The sequence below is a fragment of the Vulpes lagopus genome, chromosome 1, assembly GCF_018345385.1.
Source record: "Vulpes lagopus strain Blue_001 chromosome 1, ASM1834538v1, whole genome shotgun sequence".
Lineage (NCBI taxonomy): Eukaryota > Metazoa > Chordata > Mammalia > Carnivora > Canidae > Vulpes > Vulpes lagopus.
In genome coordinates, this window is record NC_054824.1 from 163533331 (window position 1) to 163554457 (window position 21127).

The 21127-nt window shown below is 46.0% G+C and overlaps 1 protein-coding gene across 5 annotated transcripts in view; it reads right to left on the minus strand.

The window, feature by feature from the left end:
* ASTN1 (astrotactin 1) overlaps positions 1-21127 on the minus strand; it is a 296848-nt gene that overhangs the window by 145413 nt on the left and 130308 nt on the right. For 2 of the 5 annotated variants that reach the window (XM_041750323.1, XM_041750161.1), the window contains exons 3-8: positions 16356-16397; positions 11480-11873; positions 9594-9740; positions 8461-8568; positions 4021-4170; positions 2849-3040 (exon numbers count right to left, since the gene is read on the minus strand). In XM_041750323.1, the coding sequence (XP_041606257.1) occupies positions 2849-3040; positions 4021-4170; positions 8461-8568; positions 9594-9740; positions 11480-11873; positions 16356-16397 (1033 nt within the window). The remainder of the gene's footprint in view (positions 1-2848; positions 3041-4020; positions 4171-8460; positions 8569-9593; positions 9741-11479; positions 11874-16355; positions 16398-21127) is intronic. The other 3 variants (XM_041750242.1, XM_041750473.1, XM_041750399.1) reach the window with 3 other exon arrangements.

Below are 21127 nucleotides of genomic sequence, written 5' to 3' on the forward strand. Positions count from 1 at the left end.
GAGGGGAATGTCTTCAGAGGCCCAATATTCTGTCCACCACAGCTGCTACTCTGGACGACTGCAGGTGATGAGTAAACACAGGCTTAACTTTGGAACACTCTGGAAGGTTGCCTGAGGAGAGCTCTAGGCCCCAGAGGATGCCCCTTTGCAGTGACTGAGCATGTGTGTTTGTGTGTTTGTGCGCGCGTGTGTGAAAGAGTACACACGTGCACTTGCACAGTTCCACATCTCCATATGGGCAGACCCCTCAGCATGGCTGGGAAAGCACATGTCCCAACACTATGACATTTCCAAGTGAGTTAGCTGGAGGATTGCAAAAATAACGTCGACTTGACTTGCAGCCAATTCCCACACTCAGCTCTTTGGAGAAAGGCTCTAGGATGGAGTGTGGGAGGCGATAAAGTTTCTTACTGATGAGTGTGTGGGTTGACCACATCATCCCATGTGCGGGAAGAAGCAGGGCGGGAAGGGGGAGGGCTTCCATTTCCAGCATTAATGAAAATAAAAGTCTCCACAGCAGCAGGTCTCAGCTGCTCCTCCAAATGAAGATGTTGCACCTTCGCTCTCTGGTGTGGGATTTGGATTCCTCTCTGTGGTCTCCCTCCTGGTTTTCCAGTGGGATATTCATTGTCAAAGATACTGGGAGCCACTGGCAGAGGGGGGCTTCCCAAAGTCATTTGAGGCAAGAATTAGAAATGATATGTCCAGGAAGACAGAAGAGGCAGGTGATGTGGATAAGCGGGTCACTGTGGATAAGCAGCCGCCCTGTCTCCTGGCTTGGGGAGCTTGCTCAGTATTGATGGCTGCTCACATAGTTTCCAACAACAAATCCGTTGGACCTGACGTGGCTTAGGAAATCAAGAAACCCTTGATAATCCCACATCCTCTCTGACTTCATGATGGATGGAACTCAGACTATGCCTTAGGAAGACATGGGGCTTTGGGAGCATTATGTACCTTCTTGGGGAATTCACACATTGATCTCAAGCAAGGAGGTCATTTCTCTCGAAGACCCCTCCATGCTCAAAACACCAATCCCTTCTCCCCACATGCATTTGGAAGTGCTTCCTGTTCTTGAAAACCTCAGTAGAACCATCTAAGGCCCTCTGGAGATCAGGCTTCTTTCAGAAGTGAGTTTAAGCACTGAGCTTGTCCCAGCATCTCCCAATCCAGGTCAGCAGGAGGTACTGGAGGGGGGACCAGAGAACAGCTTTGCTACATGGAGAGGCCCCTCCTTGGAGATGAGCCCTTTTTCCTTTCTCCTGAGCACACTGGCTTTTGGGCATGGTGCACAGCCCATCTGTTTGATTTGGTGTTTGCCTGACAGCGTGGGAAGAGCAGTAAGTAAGCACAGTCTTAGACATCAGATGCTTAAAATGCTATACTTTCTCTTCCATATGGGGCCCTGGAATCCCTACGATGGGCCCAGGTGAAAACAACTCTTAGACCTAAGAAGGTGAACTTTTGATGTTGCAGCCACCTGTTACTCTCCCAAAGACATGGAGTAATGCATTATAACAGAAGTAAGGCTCTATCTCTTGGAATCAGTCTCTACCAATATCCCTCCACCCCAGCATCTGACAAAAATGCCTCTGTAAGAGTGTGTATACCTGTGTAGTATGTATATGTGTGCACATGCATGTGTGTATATCTATATGTTATATATGCATATGTGTGTACATGTGCAGGTGTGCATATATATGTATGCATGCACCTATGCATGTGTGTGCATTGTGTGTGTGCATGTGTGTGTGTGGTGAAGGAGAAGGGGCTGTACATGAGGTACAGAGAGTTGGAAGAGTTGGCCCCCAACTCCCGACATTTCCCTTGGGGGTCTTAGCTATCATTACACCCCTTCCTTCATTCTAAGGCATCACATTCCTTCTCTGGGAAGGACCTACCTGTGATACTGAATCTACTGGAATCAGGTCTTGATGAAGACTATTGCAGAGGAACCCCTTCTACAAGGAGAGTGGACAGCAACCTGGAAGGAGGGGCCCACACTCTTCGGTATCTGGGAGATCGCCACACTCTGGAGTGCCCCCCATGCCTGCCGTGTCTCAGTGTGGACCCTCTCAGGGAAGTCTCAGCCACGTCTGATAACATGATGGCCTAATAACATCTCTCTCCTTTGCCCCAGTAATCTCTCTCCTGGGATTTATCTGAAGAAAATAACTTCAGATGTGCCCTGCATTTATGTGGAAAGATATTCATTTTGGTAGTATTTGTAAAAATTAAAAATTTAAAGCATCCTAAATGTCAAATAATAGGGAACTATTTAAATGAGCTATGATATGGAGGTACAATGGAATACCAAATAGCCATTAAAATTATGTTATTGAGGATTGTTTAATGGTTCTGAGAAAATTTCATGATAGGATGTGAAGTGAAAAAAATCAAGAAAACACTGCTGGACTTGGTGTGTGTGTGTAAGTCTCTAAAAATCATGCACAGATAAAAGATCGGAAGGGAGGACATTATGATTTTAAAATGATTTCTCCAGGAGATAGAATTATAGATGATTATCATTTTCTTCTATAAGCTTTCCTAAATTTTCTTTAATAAATATGCATAAAAGTCAGTAGCTGACATCCACTGGTGTGATGGCAAATGGATTGTGGAGGTCATCCTGAACTAGTGTTCCTGGGGAACAGAGAAGGGACTATAGATAGGAAACGTCCAAGGCTTCTGCCCGAAGATGACAGATTTTAAGCCAACATGCTCAGGGGCCCAACCACACACTGGCAGCTAGCATGGTCTAGGCTCCCAAAGGCAATGGAAAAATCAGGAGAGACGGTATGGGTTTCCAGGGGGGGTGATTGCAAGAGGCATGAACTCTGACAGTTACCCGCTGCCCGGTGCTCCTGCCTACCAGTTTCGGGGTCGCATTGGTGTTCACAGGGGTCCAGGAGCCGTCGGGCACAGAGGTCCATGGCCCAGGGCCCACTGGAGTTCTGCTGAGAGAAGAGCACCACTTGAGCTGGGTTCAGCCAGTCACTGGCATCCAGCTGGCTCCCCTCCAGCAGGATGAAGCGGCTCCCTGCAGGAAAGAGAGAGGAGGCATGCCTGTGCGTGCACACACACACACACACACACATCAACTCAAGACAGAGTAAGGGATGCTTCACAGATTAGCCCAATCCGAGGTCATTACTCTCACCAGCCCTGGCTTGTCATGATCCCCCGAGCAAGGGATCAGCAGATGGAGGCTCGGCCACCACTTGGACCTCCTGCTGTCCTTGCTCCAGCCCATCTCTATCAGGGTGCACCTAGGGAATACTGGGACAGAGCAGATCTGTGATGGCCACGGCATGGCTCCATCAGACCCAGCCACAGGCACTGGCATTCACCCAAGGAGCAGGGACCTGCTGCCTGGTCCCCATTTGCCATGAAATAGCAGGCCGTCTAATAGCACAGACGGTCCTCACCTATTTTCAGCCTTCTAGCAGCAGAGAGAAGAGACATTAACAAGTCAATTAGATGCTCTGGGCTTAACAAATTCAGGGTCTCCAGAACCCGTACTATCGCCTCATTATATTGGGGTCCCCCTGGATGAAAGGAAATTATTGCTTCAGAGTTCTAGGCTTTTAGCAAGTTACTGCAATTAGGAATTTCTCATCCGAGCATCCCAAACCAAAGCATGGCTTATTCTTAATCACCTCCACTGCTCCACTTAGCTTCTCCCTTTCCCAAAAGCCAGAAATCTCAGTGTCCATCTACTTGCATCCAGCATGCTCTGTATTTTTCTACAAAGACAAGGGCTTATTTTAAAGCAAACAGAAATGAGAAATTGGAGTGGGCATAGAGAAGAGGAGGTAATCTGTTCAATCTTGTGGGTTTTTTTTTTTTAACCTCCTTTCTGGTTTCATCTATGGACAATCCAAATTTGTCCTAAGTCTTACTTATCTGGGTTTATTTTTTTCCCCCACAGGAATAAGTAAAAAATAACAGTGACCCCTGGCTTCTCTATCTTCCTGGCCCAACACAAAAACTTCCCCTTTGGTGAGGAAGTGAGCTCACCATCAGCGATCAGGTGCTCAGGGACGTGCAGGGTGATTTTGACAACGAGAGGGCAGCTGACGTGGGAGGAGCACACGAGGCCAATCACACAGCTGGTGATGCTGATCAGCGTCAAAGTGGTCTTATTCACAGGACTTCGGGGAGAGCCCACTGGAAGCAAGATACAAGCAAGACACATGGCGGTAAGAATCGTGGCAGTGGGAGGCCAGTCTGGCCTTCTGCTGCCCAACCCAGCAAACAGGGGAGGCAGTGGGCAAACCTAGCCCAGGAGAGGAATGTTCCAGCTCATGACCCCAGTGAGCTTCATCCTCATGGAACACCATGTTGGCAGCTAGAGTCAGAGGCGCTTAGCCTACTGTTGGCCCTCTGGGTCAACAGTCAGTTGTGTGCAAGTTCTCTACACTCTTCCTGGGACAGGTTCAAAAAGAAATCATGAAGGAGGGCTTTCTGCCCCTCTACTTGCCTGGCTGAACTCCAGGGACGCTTCCACCACATGCTAGAACTGTCTGCACTTTCCACTGCTTCTCACAGAGGGCACTCTCACAAACCAGTTCCTTTACTCCCTGGGCTCAAACTACTTCTCGAATCTCTTGAGGGACTTCTCAAGCTCTATGGGTGGGAGTACTACAGCTGACTCTTCTCCTCTAGCAAGGAGGAAAGTTTCCTCTGTATGTGTAGAGGATGTTGTCATGCCTGAAGGGCCCCCTGAGTCCTGCACTGGTCATTGGGGTGAAATTATACATGGCAGCTTAGTGAGCAAATAATGATCCTGAGAAGATGCTTCCAGGCAGTGCGGACAGGAGTAGGAAGGAAGATTTTCTTGGTGTGCCTCTGTTTGGTTTTGTTTTTTTGTGGAGCAGATACAATGGTAGTAACAAGAGGGACCTTTCACATGGAGGCAGAACAGATGTGGGAAAGTAAGAAAGAAGGCAGGTTGCCAACAAAATATGTCCTTTGTCATTTTCTGAGGGTCTGGCCTCTGTTGGCATTTATTACTGTTAGAAATAAGAGGCATCTGTTATGTCAGACAGTGGACAAAGTGCTTTGCGTACATTATTTTATTTCTGTTACTTGTTTTCTTAGAATAAATCTAGGAGTCTGAACAGTAACTGCCCACTTGACAGGTAAGGAAAATAAGTCTCAAAGAGATTAACCCCACAGTGATAGTTAAGACTTATGAAGTGTAATTATGTGTCAGGAGCCAGTGTGCGGGGGTATCTGGCTCATATCATTCAAAGATGACCACAGTCTGATGAGGCGGCTCCCACATAGGGACAATCAGAGAAGCTATAGGGCACATCCAGGATTGAGCAGCTACCAAGGAGCTAGGATCAAGGCAGAGGTCCAGCTGAGGTGGCAGGCCCCAGACAGGCCACCACTCAATCTTTGGACCCAGGGGAGCCTTTGGAACCACTGTTCTCAGGATCGCAGGGAACATCTGGGTCCATGGGGGCATCCACCCTTTATGGGAGCAGGTTCCCTGAGTGGGCATGCTGGCAGGAGCTGGGATGAGAGACCACAGGGTGGCAGGCAGCCGCTGGATCCTCTGTTCCTTGCTACCTAGAGATATTCTATTCATGTTAGTAGCCTTTCAACATGGGGTCTATTTCCCCAACCCTTACAAATCTCTACCCCTGGCTCAAACCAGGCCTGAGCAGCAGATTTACCACAGGCACTCAAATGAGAAACTGGATTCATCCTTATCTTCCCATTTCCATCATCTTGTGTCTAAAGTTTCTCTTGCCTCCATTCTCTCTATCCTGTCCCACTACCTGGCATCGCACACCTCGACTGCAACACTAGTCATGGGCCCGGTCTCCCTGCCTCAACCTCCCCCACCGTTGCCTAACCTCCATGAGGAGCCCACAGGCCTCCTTCATGAAGCCGAGCAGACCAGGGTGATACTCTTGAAAAACCTCCAGTGATGCCAACTGAAGCGTTAGGTCTGAGTCCTCCAGTCAAGGCGTGTGCTGTCTCCCGATCATCCAGCCTTATTTCCTAAGCACACCTCAAACCTGGACCGTACGCTTCATTCTAGTAAACTCTTTACCACTCTCCGACTAGACCATTATCGTTTATGTCTCTGTGACTTTGCACATATCATTTCCTCCTCCGCAGAATGCCATTTTGTCACCTTGTCAGCCTGGTATACACCTACTCTTCAAGTCTCGGCTCCAACAACATCTCCTTGTAAACACTTCCCTGAAACCTTTAAGAGCAGATTCTCACTCATTCCTCGCTGTTCCCCTCACCCGGGTGCACCCTGCTGTTAAAGCTTTTATCACACAGCATTGTCACTGTTTACAGGCACTTGCCGCTGCACTCATGTGATTGCAGTAACCTGCTACTCATCTTCTTGACTCCCTGGTCCTTCTATATCATCAACCCATCACCTAACATCTCTACCAGGTTTCAAAATTTCCAGTGGTTCCCCATAACCTACAGAGCCAAGGGCAGACTCACGGCACAGGTGTAATCTTTTGGTGGCTGGCCTGTTATCCAGCCGCATCCCTTCTACCCCGAGTGCTTATGTTCTTACACCTGCCATACTGAACTACTTTTACTTGCTTAAAAATACCATGTTCCTTCAAGGCTTTATATATGCTATTCTCCTTACTAGGATGCCCTTACCCTAGATTCTCCTTTTACAAGAAATTCTATACGTTGTATAAAACCTGGGTCTAATTATTTTCTCCTTCTTTGCCTCCTATTGCTGCCAGGTAGAATGACCTGTTCTGTCTTCTTAGTATTCATTTTACTTTATTTACAATATTAAATTAAGCCTTATCATTGTGCCATGTTTTCGTGTTTCTACTTCCAATCACAAAGCCTGACCTATGGCAGGTGAGTTATAAAATTTCTTGCTGGCCTGATTGATGTATTCAGTTCAATTCAACAAACACTTATAAGCTTCTATTATAGGCAAAATCCTTCACTAGGCACTTTGGAAAAATAAATTAGACATGCCCATCCCTAAGAAGCTTACAGTCTAGTTAATAGCAATAAACAGTTGATGTACTAGGAGAGCTTGGTACTTTAAAGGAACAGTTTTACGCTGCAAAGAAACTCATTCTAATTCATTACTATGGATTTTCTTAAACAGGATTTTATTAAAGCAGAACACACCCTGCTCTGGGTTGGATGGGCCAAGGTCGACTATCTGCTGTATATAAATATGTAAAGAGGATCAAGGGATCCACATTCTCACCTCAGGGATTCTGGGGCATCAGGCGTTAGGTGGCCCAGAGCCCCACTGATCTCCTGGGAAAAATGGTGGGAAGGATGTTTGTCCAGACAGTAGCAAAGCTTATGGAAACTGGAACTGAGGAATTAAAAGCCCTGCTTCCATTCTCTGGGAAGAAAGCCCTCAGTGTGGAAGGGACTCAAGTGGAGGTAGGAGAGAGCCAAAATATAAATGTCTTTTTTGGGGCCGCATTGGTTGGTTACTGATTGAGGGAAATGTCATTGCATATAACACAAGGAGCTGCCCTCAAACATCCTCTGCTCAATCTCAAAGTGTTCCTGCCCAACGCGGAGTGCTGTACAAGGCTGAGGTCTGCACTGTGGAGAGGTCTCGGGGCAATGGCAATGGGGACTGCACAGTGCTCTGCCAGTCACCAAAAAAGCACATTTTAATATAATTTAATCCTGACGGTAGCCCTGGGTGTGAGGTATTGTTAACACGCTCCATTTATGAAGACACAGGCTCAGAGATGCTGTTGTTCTCATCACACAGCATGTCCAGGGAAGCCTATGGAATGCAGACCTCCCTCAGTGACAATGCTATCAGCAACGTCACAGGCAGTGGCATCACATCTGCAACAGCCATAACCCAAGTGGCACAGATTTGTGGCTGCATAGCAGGACAACCTGATCTGGGCTGAGGAGAGTGGACGAACTAACTGGGACTCCACCAGGAGAAAGGAGAGGACTCGGGGGCTTGGGGTCCTGTCATTCTACCAGGCAGGGATTAAAGGTCAAATACCATTACACAGGTAACTCAGGCCCTAGATCATTCTTCAACAACCCCGCCCCCTGAATCGCTGCCTCGCCCAATCCCAAGGCCGGCGTGGCTGGGGGTAAGCAAGGGTCCATACACTGTCCACATTTTCACGTACAACACACTACATCAACTTTAGTTCCTGTGTCTAAACAACAAAATAGGACTCCTGAGGCTTCCAGAAGGAATTGAGAGTCTTCTGACCAAGAAATAGCCTTTCAAACAACTTGAAAACTTGTTTGAGAGTGCCATTATCTGGGAGAGATGATTCTCGGAAATTCACTCTAGGCTCTTCTTTCTTCCTTAGGAGGAAACGCCAGCTGTGGTCCTGTAGAAACTGGCTCTGATCCACACAAACCCCAGCCCGACCCCACACCTCTGTAGCCCCCTGCCTCCCGGCCAGAGCCCTGCCACCCGCCTTGCCCCTCCGGCCTTCCCACCTCGGCTGCGCCTCCGGCTCCGCGAGGGGTCGGTGTAGAAGGTCAGCTGGGGGTCATTCTCTGTCTCTGTGCCAGAATCGCCTTCAGGGTTCAGGAAGGCGGAACCAGCTGTAATGAAAAGAACACAGCAAAGGCAACGTCTTCAGTGTTTTTCTCCATGAAACCAACTCACTGGGCAAGTTCGAGAGAAAAATCGATAAAAACAAGAGCAGGTTGACTGACAATTTGGGAGGAGTAGCCATGGACACTGGAGCTTCCTGATACAAAGATTTATTGGAGAAGTGGACCTTTCCATGTCAGCAGTCATGGGCCTCACCTCCACCCAACCCTGGCTCCCCCAGGGTTGGACCCTTCCTGGCAGCAATGCCAGAGAGGACCTTCATGGATGGTGGGTGGGAAAGGAAGGAAGGAAGGGAAGTTAGGATCTTTTATTTTTCCTTTTCTCTGGTCCTAGAATTCATACACATTCAATATGAAAAAGAGGGAAAGAATAATAAAGAAAATGCATAGAAACGCATGAAGGGGACAACCCTGAGGTCCTCTAAATCCTGTTGATCAGAGAAAACCTCTGTTAACACCTGATGTATATGCTGTCTTTTTCTGATACAGAAAGCAGATAAAGGCTTTTTAATCTCCCCTTAAAAATGGCATTTTGCTGTACCTTCAATTTTATAGCCTCATTTTTTTCCCCATTTAATAAATGGGCAGGCAACTTTCCATATGAACAAATATGGATCTCTCTTATCATCCTAAATGGCTGCGCAGTAGGCCGCTGGACGGTAGACAGATGTGCAGGTAGTTAACCGATTCCCTATTGATGGACACTTAAGCTATTTCCAATTTTTCGCTCTTTTAAACAATGTTGTGATGAACAGCCTTTTATACACATCTTTGCGCACTTGTCCAATTATTTCCTAAGGATAAATTCTTGTTTATGAAATCAGTTGGTCAGAAGGGTTGTGTAGTCCAGTTTTTTGGTGAAGTAACACCGAGCAGGCCTCCAGGAAGACTGTGCCAAAACACACACCCTCTGGCCATGCCTGAGAGTCCAGGGGTCCAGGATATTAATGGTCCTGCCTCTCCCGGTATTAAGGAATCTGTCACCTGCAAGCCCTTGCCTCAGACACAGATACCTCTTGCCTTGTTGTTGATCCGCTTCCTCTGGCTGCTGGAGGTATGCGAGAGCAGAGTGGCCTGCTGGTGGTTTGAGTCCACGGGGCTGGTGGCAATGATGTTATCCTTGTACTTGTTCATCAATGACAGCTTGGCATTGTCACTTCCTGGAGAAGGAAGAGTCAAGACAAAGATCTTTCGGAGAAAAGGCCAAAAAGAGAGAGCAAGGCACGCTGCATGAACCAAGGAAATGGGAGTTTCACAGAATTGAAAGAAAGAACCTTTAAAGTGAGGGACTGGCAGAGATTGAATGCTCCCTCTCTTGATTTCTGCAGGTCTACAGAATGGAAGGTGGAGAGAAGAGGAGAGATGACAACTGAAAATCCAAAGCCAACGGATTCTGTATTGATTAGGGTCACCACATGTGGCCCCCCAGGCTAGACACAGACAACAGATTCCCTTCTCTGGGGGCGGCACAGAGTTTTAAACGCATCTGAGTTTGAGTGCACCCAGGTGGAACGTGCCCTCTCTATCTTCTGTCCCAGGCTGCACCATCCCCTGCTGTCTGACACCCAGCTACTGCACTTATTTGCACTACCCACCATCCCCTGAACACACAGAGTTTGTAATCCCTGAGTATGGCTCCGTGGTAGGCTTTGCACCATGCCAGGTGCTATGGGGACCATGAGGCATTCATGACACGTCTCCTATCCTCAAGGAGTTCCCAGACTTTAAATCTCATTAAGAAGTGGCTATTCATTTAGGATCTCTTCTAGATACCAAGCAGAATGGACACTTCTTTTTTATAAGATGTATTTATTTACTTGAGGGGGAGAGGCAGAAGGAGAGAATTGTCAAGCAGACTCCCTGCTGAGCATGGCCAGATGTAGGACTCGATCCAGTAATCAAGATCTGAGTCAAAACCAAGAGTCAGATGCTCAAGCGACTAAGCCACCCAGGTGTCCCAGAATGGAGACTTCCATGATGTGATTTCCCTCTTTTCAAGCCCCACTGGGAGTCTATATGCAATATCCAGTATGAAAAATGCCTTCTTTAAAGATAAGTGAGCAGGTTTTTGAGGAATCACTGTCTTGGGGTCTTATCTACGAGGAGTTGCTAATTCATGGAAGTTTCAGAGACAGACAGGGGTGGGGGGCACGGTAAAAGGAAAGTGCAGTCGTTTCCTCTCCACATTTTGTTCACCCTGATTTGGTTCACCCCGATTAGGTCCAAGTCTTTTCCGCCCAGCATCTTATAGAAATACAAGGCATCAGGTCAGACAGCATGATTGTATTCCTAATCTTTTTTGAAGAAGTACGATCTGTATAAAGACCATAGAGGCAAGGGCAAGACAACACAACTAACTACTCCCACCCCAGACTGAAGTCTCCAGAGTCATAGAATAGAACGGATATCTTTGTCTCTTCCACTTCAATGGATAATTAAATCCCCTAAGCAAACATGCTACATGCAAAAATTTGATACATACATGTTGATCTCTTGACAGCTTATTTCCCTGGGAGTCCCCATATCTCTATCAGATATGAAAAAGGCTCTATCGAACCCATTGTGTTTATGGGGTCTTATGACTCATTTAGGCATTTTCAGTGCCTTGCTTTTATTTATTAAGCTACATGAACAGTAGAATTTAGGTCCCACTCTTCTGTGGGATGTAAAGGTATCTCTGCTTCCAATGCAAAGTGGAAGTGGAGAGAGATTCAATATATACTTGTTCTTCTGACTTTCCCTATTAGAAGACAGATCCCATTGTCTCAGAGAAAAGTCTACCCTCTTGCCCACCTGGGAAAGGGCACAGGCACATGCCATTATGCATGATAACCAGCCCCAAGATTAGCCAGTCTCTACTCCCTCCCTAGTTCTCCAAGAGCAGGACTGACTTGCCCACCTGGAGTGAGGTCCATCCCCGCCTTCTCGTTGCAGCCCTGCAGGGAGTCCAGGGTGCGGGTGACTTGGCTGGCAAAGTCCTCCCCTCCATTCATGCACTCCCTCTGCAGGTGGTGGCGCAGGTCTGTGATGTCGTACTCATAGCCGTCCAGGATGGGGGTCTCCCGGATGCTCAGGGTGCCACTGGAGTTGTGGCCTTGCACGCGGGCATTGCGCAAGCTCTCCCGTCCATGCCCGCCGATCAGCACAGAGGGAATGTAGTGAATCTCATTGGCTGCCTCAGCACTGGCGCTCTTCTGGGGCTGGGGGACCCGGCGGCGCTTGCACCAGCGCCGGCGAGTGTAGAGGATCATGACCAGGCACAAGATGGACAGCAGGAGAGCAATCATGCCACCCTGGAAGAGAGGACAATACCAAGGAAGATGGGTGAGCTCATCCCACAAAGAGGCATCGCCCCTCCCCCTACTATCCATCACTCACTCACTCACTCATTCATTCAGGTGCAGTAAGCACTTAGATCAAGCATCACTCAGCAGCAAAGGGACAGTCTGCGGTGATGGGCGTTTAAGGAAAATGGAGAAAAATGGAACTGGGATGACCAGTGCATCATTTAAGTGATCCACAGTTGCTTTTGGCTTAGCAAACAATTTGAAAGGCAAGTCTGTGTGTACGTGTGTGTGATTTCAGTTGTAGAAACAGGGGAGAGGGTTAGTTTGTTAAGGCAAATCTGTTACACATAAAGCTGGTTCCCAGCCAAGTTTTAGCAGCAGAATGGCATTTAGTTTCTTCCTGTCTCACATCTTAAAACCAGCCACGTATAGATTCTAACTCTGGCTACATCAATGATCAGCAAGTCCTCCAAATTTGAAACCTCAGATTCCTAATCTGTATAATGCAGAACATGCCGCTTAGCCTGGGAAAGTGGTGGTAAGGGCTAAGTTAGGGAACCATGCACAGTGGCTAACGGAGTGTGTCACATGGAATCAGGAATGTCCTCAGCCTGACCTTAAATGTCTCCATCATGGTAGGAGAAGACCCTCAATCAATCCAGAGAGAAGTTTATGTCCATTAGGGATTTACAGGCAAGTGTATGGAGAACCCTAACCATTTGAACATGACTTTCTGGATCACTGTGGCTTTCAGGGACAGCTTATTCCCACTCACAGTCCTGAGTGATCTCCCATTCTTGCTTGAGGGAGAGATTGAGACCCATGTCCTGGAGTCAGACTGGCAAAGGAATTTCCTTCTGAACCTTCTCATGCTCCCAGGCCATTCCCTAAATGTCAGAACTCCACTCAGTTGTCTAGCAGAGGCAGGATGTCATGCTCAGTGACACTGAGCACCTCACCTTGACAACCATGGCAGCAGGGTTTAGAGGGAAGGCCTGGCACGCCCGTAGTTCCACAGCCGCCCAGTGAGCATAAATCTTCCAGGGCGTGATCTGTATTCATTCTCCTTATTTTGGTCAATATCCCCCCAAACCTATTTCATTAGGTGGGGGGTCTGTCAAGTGGTTCTGCTCTCAATTTGAGCTTCAGTCACTGCCACCCCATCATATAGGCTAGAGATGAAAACCCCCTCTTAATTCCCAGGGGACCGACCCACACAAGGCTTGGTCAAGATTATTCCCTCCAGCACATGAACAGGGGCTTTTTTCCAGTCTTGTGATAATTATATCTTGAAATTATATAAAGTTGCTCTCCCGATAATCCTTCCCATTTACCTTCCCTTCCCCACCATCACTGTGAGCAAAGCAGCTGAGCACACACACATACAATGTTGCTGCTTTCAACAGGCACAGAGCAGCTGAGACAAGAAGCAACAGAGTCAGTTGCCAAATGACAGGTCATGTCAGGTGGCATTTTTGGGGCCTCCACTGGCCTCCAGGTTTTTCAGATTTTTCTTTTATTTGTGGAACCCTTTCTCCTGGTGAAATCTCTCATGCAAATATACAGAAAGCGTAAATGTGAAGCCTCGGTTGCAGCATGGATGGGCGTGCAGGGGCAAGTATTCCAGGTCCTGACTGGCTGCAACCCTCCAGGCAGCCCATTGTCCCTCCACGCAGCCCTGCAGATGCGCCTCCCCTCCCCCCCACCCCCCACCCTCCAGTGTTGCAGCTGAGCCTAGCCCAGCCAGGCACCAGTTTGCTCAGAGCCCATGCAGGAGTCCAACCCAGTAGTTTTTCGGCAGGCCCTTTATCTCAGAGTCAGACTCGCCATCCTTTCCTTCACCCCAAATTGAAACTGCAACAATAGGCAATTAAGCCACACAGAAAGAATAACTTCCCGAGTGAGAGAAGTTGTCAGACATTGAATTAGGCTAGTGAAAGCGAGAGGTAATTTTATTCCCTAAAGAGCTATAAGAGCAGTATAAACATCAATCTCTGAGGAACAGCTGAAACACCAACTTTCAGCTCACACAGAGGTATTCAGGGGCCCCTCCAGGCTTCCCCTCGATTTCTGCTTTCAGATGATCACAACAGGGTTATGACAGGATGCAGGCTGAAGGCTCGTTCCCTGTATGAAGCAGCAGTAAAGCAAGAACAGCTGTCCAGTATGGGGCTGTTACTATGTATCAGACACGTGTTCTCACTGCCCCTCACTTCTAACTCCGCCAGGTAGGGTCAACTCTTTCCTCATGTTATATTTGAAAAGGCTAAGGCACAGAGGTTAAGTAACTTGTTGGAGGACACACAGCATATCAACAGTAGTTCCACAGTGGGAACAAAATGCCCCCATGGCAGGGACATTCCTAACCACCAGGCTACAGTTACCCCACCTGGTGCTGGCTCACCCATGAGAGCGCTGTATCTCATAAATCTCCAGTGGGTACCATGCGGGGTGTGTGTGTGTGTGTGTGTGTGTGTGTGTGTGTGTGTGTGTATGAGCCCACTTAGGTCTATCCCCACTTCTCAAAGGAAAAACAGAAACTGTTTAAAGTGCACATCTAGCTGATGGTGAGTCAAAAGAGGCACCATCATAAACAAAGGACCTTTCACTGAGCACCCACTAAGTGTCCGAAGCCAAGATTAATTGGTAGTGGAAAGACAACACTCATATTTCAAGGTCTCTGTGCTAAAATAAGACAACGCGCATCACACATCATTACATGCCTGGAGGATACCATTAGATCTCAATTTAGTTAAATTTCCACTAAGAAATTTGTTTTCTCTTTCAACTGTGAGACCCATTGAAAATCTCTAGGTTCGGCCCCCCACATCTCCTGATGAAGAAATTAAGACCAAGAGAAACTACAAAAGTAGATAGTGCCAAAGTGGTTCTAGACATGATCCTCTTCATGGCACTACTCTGTTAGGTTCATCTAAAATCCCTTTACTATTGTCTGGCCCTAGACACTCCATTAGGAATATTATATATATATATATATATATATATACACACACACACACACACACATATATTGTATATATGTACATATACACACAATATTGTATATATTGCATATGTGTATCTATATATATACATGTACATATATATTTAATATATATATTAAAATAACAACTTATGAGAGCTAAAACACAAATTTTCTATTGGTTAAACCATTGTATATATGTACACATATACACACAATATTGTATATATTGTATATGTGTACATATATACAAATATGTACATATATTTATTTATTTATTTTTCTTCAAAGATTTTATTTATTTATTCATGAGAGACACAGAGGGGAGAGAGAGAGAGAGAGAGAGAGAGAGAGGCAGAGACATAGGCAGAAGCAGGCTCCATGCAGGAAACCTGATGTGGGACTTGATCCCGGGACTCTGGGATCACGCCCTGAGCCAAAGGCAGAAGCTCAACCGCTAAACCCCCCAGGTGTCCCCATATATATTTAATATATATATTAAAATAACAACTTATGGGGAGCTAGAACACAAGTTTTCGATTGGCTAAACCAGTGTATTTAGCATATCTAACCTCACTTTATCAAAGTGTTTCCCCTGCTTAGAGTCAGTGACTCCCAATGACCTTAGGTTTCTCTTAATCAGTTACTAGGAATGAGTGCCAGCCACAAGGCGAAGCTCAGCATAGGCATAGGAAAAAGGATGATTCTCGGGTACTCAAATTGGGATGTGTTTCTATAATCCAAACTGGTGGCAGATGTCACAACGCTTGGCGATGATTTACTAATTGTGGACTATTACACAGGTAATCACATAATGATGTTACATGATATTAACATGTAATATAATTTAATAATAACATTTTGTAATAATAATAATAATAATATAATAATAATAATTTGTAAGATCACTCCACACAAATTCCTCTGAACTGCTTATCTGCTCTGTCCAGCAAGAAGGTCCCAGACAGGAAGGACTAGGGAGAGACCCTCCACTATACGAGGAGAAGGCATGGATGTCTTGCCTTGACAACTTTTCTTCTACAACGACGACATGGAAATCGACTGCTCACATTCTATTTGCCTTTGCATTCCTGTGATAAACCACAGTTGTGATATTAGCATTATTTTTAACCACTCTACTTCCACAGAGAATCTTACACAGCTTCACGTTAAGTCAGAGAGGCTCTACGATTTTTCTTTCAAATAATCAAATGGAACAAAGAGGTGGCAGATGAAATGGAAAGAGCACTTGAACCAGGAGCTAGGAGCTTCCTGATAACCAAGTCATAAAGGGAAAGGCAAGCCGCACACATCTTCTTGTCTGTCAGAATAAAGTTTAATGGGAGGAACTAACTTCCTCCATGCATACAACTCCAGACAGACTTCCAGCCGGGGCGTGTGCATGAGCACACGGACAAGCATAACGGCAACGTCTGCACACAAGGCTTTACAGAAAGCACGCAGAAGTTCACACTTGCACTCCTGGCTTTGCAATTCTGTATTACCTGAGCGGTACTCAGAGGATGTTCTTCATTTATGGGTGTTAGCTTCAATTTTTATGGCATTCAAAACAAAACAAAACAAAACAAAACAAAACAAAACAAAATCATTAAGGTACATCTGGACCCAAATGACAAGTAACAAATTGCAAACTCTGAATATTCCAAAAAAAAAAAAAAACCAATTACTGCAAGGTATGCAATTGTTTTGTTCTATATTCATCTTTTCCTGAGTTTTCTGATTATTCTATTGATTTTCCTCAAAACTTAACATTTTACAACTAGAAGCACGTTTGGGGTATACGAGAACTCCACATCCATTAACAAGTTGCATGCAAAAATAAGTGGCATTTAAGCATATATTTTTCTTTAAAAAATCAATAAATCATTTCTACTGGCTCTAACAGAGATCAAACAAATGAAATCAGCTTTTATTTTATTACAAAATTGACATTTTCAGCACTTACCTGAGAGGAGAGTATGAAGTTTGTCAGATCATGTGCAGATTTTGAAATCTTTGTATAATAATGTTTTATATAACACTGATGGTGATTGCCCAGGGACAGAAAGTTCTAGGTAGATCTCCCTTTTATGCTCATCCCAATCATGCAGACTAACCACAGACTAACCTATGTATTCATCCGGGGTCTAGGTCACACCTTCCTCCCTGAGCCAACTCCTACTTGTCCTTCCAAGTCAGTTCAGTGACATAACCGTTCACTGAACTTCCCACAGAACCCTCCACATAACTCTTACCGCAACTATTTTACCTTTGATTTATTTGTCCATGTCATCTACTGGGTTACAGACTTCATAAAAGCGGGGGCCACTGAGCTCCAGGGCTAAGCATGGTGCATGGCATAAAGGTGTTCAATAATTATAGAAGGAAGGAAGGGAGGGAGAGAGGAGAGGTCAGCTTTGGATGTATTTCAATATAGACGTCTTCGATGTGCTTGCAAGCAAAGCTTATTCAAGACAGTTGCTTACGCTACTCATTCATTTCATTCATTACTCAATCATTCAAGTATATACTCACTTTGGTAAGGCATTTTTCTAGTGATCCCTGTGATGGAGATACTGCAGTGAGTAACACGGGGATAGTCCCTGATCTCATGGACTTTATATTCAAGTTAGAGAAAATAATCTGTACAATTTGGTTTTAAAGGTAAATGCACACACAAATAGAAGATGAAAACAGATCATAAGGGCTGGAAATGTCATTCCTCCCCGTAACAGAAGAAACTGTCATAGCTAGAGAGATTTTGGACTGGAGGTGATACTCTAGGGAATACATCAGAGGCCATGGAAGCCTTCTCTCATCCCATATCAGTGTCATATGATCAGTAAACCCCAGAATCATGAATCTCACTCTATCAAATGTCACCAAAGTTTAGGGAGTCACCTGGGTTTTGTGAACCCTTGGCAGAGAAATGGAAAAGCTGAGATTATGTTTCCAGCTACCATCTGTCAAGGGACTGCAGCCAATCAATCAGCTCACATTTCAAAGCTTCATTTCACCCTAGGAGTAACCAGAAGACTGAGTCTGAGACATAATTAATTATCCCTCAAGGCAACTGGACACACTGAATTCAAATCATATTCCTCAAGGAATTAAATAGTGGCTAGAAAATAAGAATGAAATAAGACACGTTTGGTGGTCCATGTCTCCTGTTTTCGCCCAATAACAATGCCCAAGGGTCTGGGGCAAAGGCCCTCTTTCATATAGGAGAGTGATCACTTACATTTATCTCTGATCACTTACATTTATTTCTATCTTTCAAGGGAGACAGACCAAGAAGAGAAAAACTGTGCAAGTCCACATGGCATTGCAGGTCACACTCTAATCTAGATCCAAATGTTCCAGGGGCAGAAAACAGGTGAGATAAACAGATGACATTTTGAGATCTTGTCTGACCCTGGGTTTCTGAGCCCAAGAAAACCGGACCTAAGTTACTAATAGCATGGAGGTCACCAATAAAACAGCAGGGCTAACAAGCAGAAAGACTCTGTGCAAGTTGCATAACTTTTTTAAAAAAAGATTTTATTTATTTATTTGAGAGATACACACACACACACACACAGAGAGAGAGAGAGAGAGAGAGAGAGAAAGAAAGAGCATGTATGCATGCACACCCAAGCAGAGTGGAGGGAGGGGCAGAAGGAGAGGGACAAGCAGACTTTCCACTGAGCAGGGAGCCTGACTCAGGGCTCGATCCCAAGACCCTGAGATCATGACCTGAGCTAAAGGCTAACACTTTCACCTGCTGAGCCACCCTGGCACCTCTCAACTTGGTTAACTTGATCAAACCTTCCCCAGGCTTTCATCGAGCAAATGAAGTGATTGAAAGAAATGAACTGACTCTTCCAACTTGAAAATGTTCTGATTGTTAACACTGATGCCTGTCAAAGTGGAAACAGCTCTAAACTGGTAAGCTACTGGTGGAGAGAATGGTCTGAGCTCTTCCTGCACAGTGAAGCCAGTAACTCCAGCCTGAGGAAGTAATGGAGCTGATCCTTCAGAGGCAGGGTATCGATGCTGTGTAGCCAGTGGAGTCTCTGGTGGGGAGTTCCACAGGCAAAATAAGGTCTTTGAAATGAGGTAATGTCATCAAAATTGTGGTAACATGTTCTTGACCTTGAGGATCCCTTTACTGCCAGAAGGAGTCACCGAAACTAGAAGAGAAAGCCCCTTGGTGTGCTCTTCTGATGCATCTTCCTTTCTGTGGTGTATGGTAAATAGAAATCCATTATCCCCTGGCCATCTCCTTCCCAAATGGAAGACAAGAGAAACATGTTAAGCATATTAAGTAGTGAGTTCAATTTATAAATTATTAGGAACATTACCTCCCCTTGGGGGTTTTCTGAAGTCTTTAATCGTGTGGAAATGCTTTCCAGTTGCCACGGGCCACCACGTTAATTAAGAGGCCTCAATATGTCCTCTGGGGCTTCTGACGTGAATTGCACATCCCACTGGCAGGGGACAGACCTGCCTGGCCTGCCTTGTCAGCCTCTCGTTGGGGCATGATACCATGTCAGCCTGCCGCCATGAGATACTTTGAGACGCCTTCCCCATGTTTCTCAAAGCTCAGGGAAGAAGTAAGATGCTGCCCAAGATCTTCTCTCATTAAAATGCCACTTTAGGGGGCAAAGACAGCCTTCCATAGACAAGAGACAAACTCTCAGACTGAGAACTTTCTAGATTTGGCAGGTTCGCAACTGAAGGCCCTTCCCACCTGAAGATGCTAGGTATGAAGTTCCCTGCAGGAGGAGATTCGACTTTACGGCTTTTTAAATTTTTTGGTTTTTTCCCAGCTCTAAAAGTTTTAATTCTGTGAAGTTTGATCACCATCTTTCGTCTTTCATCCAGGAACTTTGTCTCCAATTTCTTTATGAGCCTTCAGGAGTTTCATTAATGAGAGCCTGAAGCCCTCCAGGGAGAGTGGCTGGAGGCTGGCATGCTGGAGCCGGCCTGGGCTATTTCAAGTTGTCCTCTTTCAGGCTCTTTTTATAGAGCTGCCTTTTTGGTTCTTAGGAGTTTTTCTTGCCTCAGAACCTTGACTTTGCTGTCCCAAAGAAAAGAGAGAGTGCATTTGTTCATAAGGAGCTCAGAGCTCTCTGATTCTCAGCGGATTCAGGCGCCTATTGTTTGCCTTAATGAAAATGCCAAGGCTGGTGCATCTGGGTGAAGCAGGAGGGGGACAGAAGCAGCTTGCTGTGGGCGGGGTTTTCCCTGTCCAAGGCTACCCTAACGGATCCCAAAATTCCAAAGGCTTGCCTAGATCTCTGCAGAGTGGGAGTGCCAGGAGGAATCAGTCTACCAGGCAAAGCTGAGGTCCTCCCATCATGCTAGAGGTAGGTGGAGCGGTCTAAGAGGTGATGCTGCCTAGGCAGACATTTCAGATGGGATCCCGAATCAGTGTTACGGTTAAGAGGCTGGCCCCACATGTAACTCGTGCTTGTGCGTGTGTGTGCGTGCACGTGCACAAATGTATGCACTGTGCACGACAGACAGGTGGAGATAAAAGGGTTCATGGAGAAGCAAAAGCACTCCACGTCGCTGTCTCAGCAATCCCTGGGCAGAGCCGCGTGAGACAGGCTCCCTCCATGGGCTATGCACACCAGCCCTTCAAAGCTTCACAAGCCAAGCATGAAGCCAATAAATAAATATCTCCAGCTGGATAATGCTCAGTGCTTATTCTTGGCCACGTTCCTTTCCTCCTTTCCTCTTTGTTTTTATGCAGTAGGTGATCTTGATGAAATAAAATAATAACAATAATCTGCTCCATTAGGACCAAACATTAAGGGAATTATTGAACAAGTAACAGAAGAAGCAGCTGGCACAGGATATGCTAATGATCATTAGACTTTAACCCTCCTTCTCTCTGAAGATAATGACACTGTTCAACCCCTCTACCCCCCATCTCCCAAAAGTCAGGCAGCCCCCAGCCCAAGGGGAGGTGAGAGGTCTCAAAGACCTCAGCTCTGTGCACAGCAGCTGGGCCTGAACACATAAAAACATTAAAGACTAGTCCCTGAGGGCAGACCCTATGCAAGGTACCTATGGGGATTCCGGTGACCTGTCGGGACTCCGATGACTTCAGATGAGAAACAAGTGGGGGATAGAAGGGTGAGAGAATCAAGTTGTCAAAATTTCTCCTTCAGACAAGGTACATGACACCTTCTGAACCAGTGGAAATTCAAAAGCTTTGTTTCCTCCCCAGGAAAAAAAAAATGAGCTGGATCTTTAGAGGCTGTGCTATTCTGAGATGCCTGTTAGG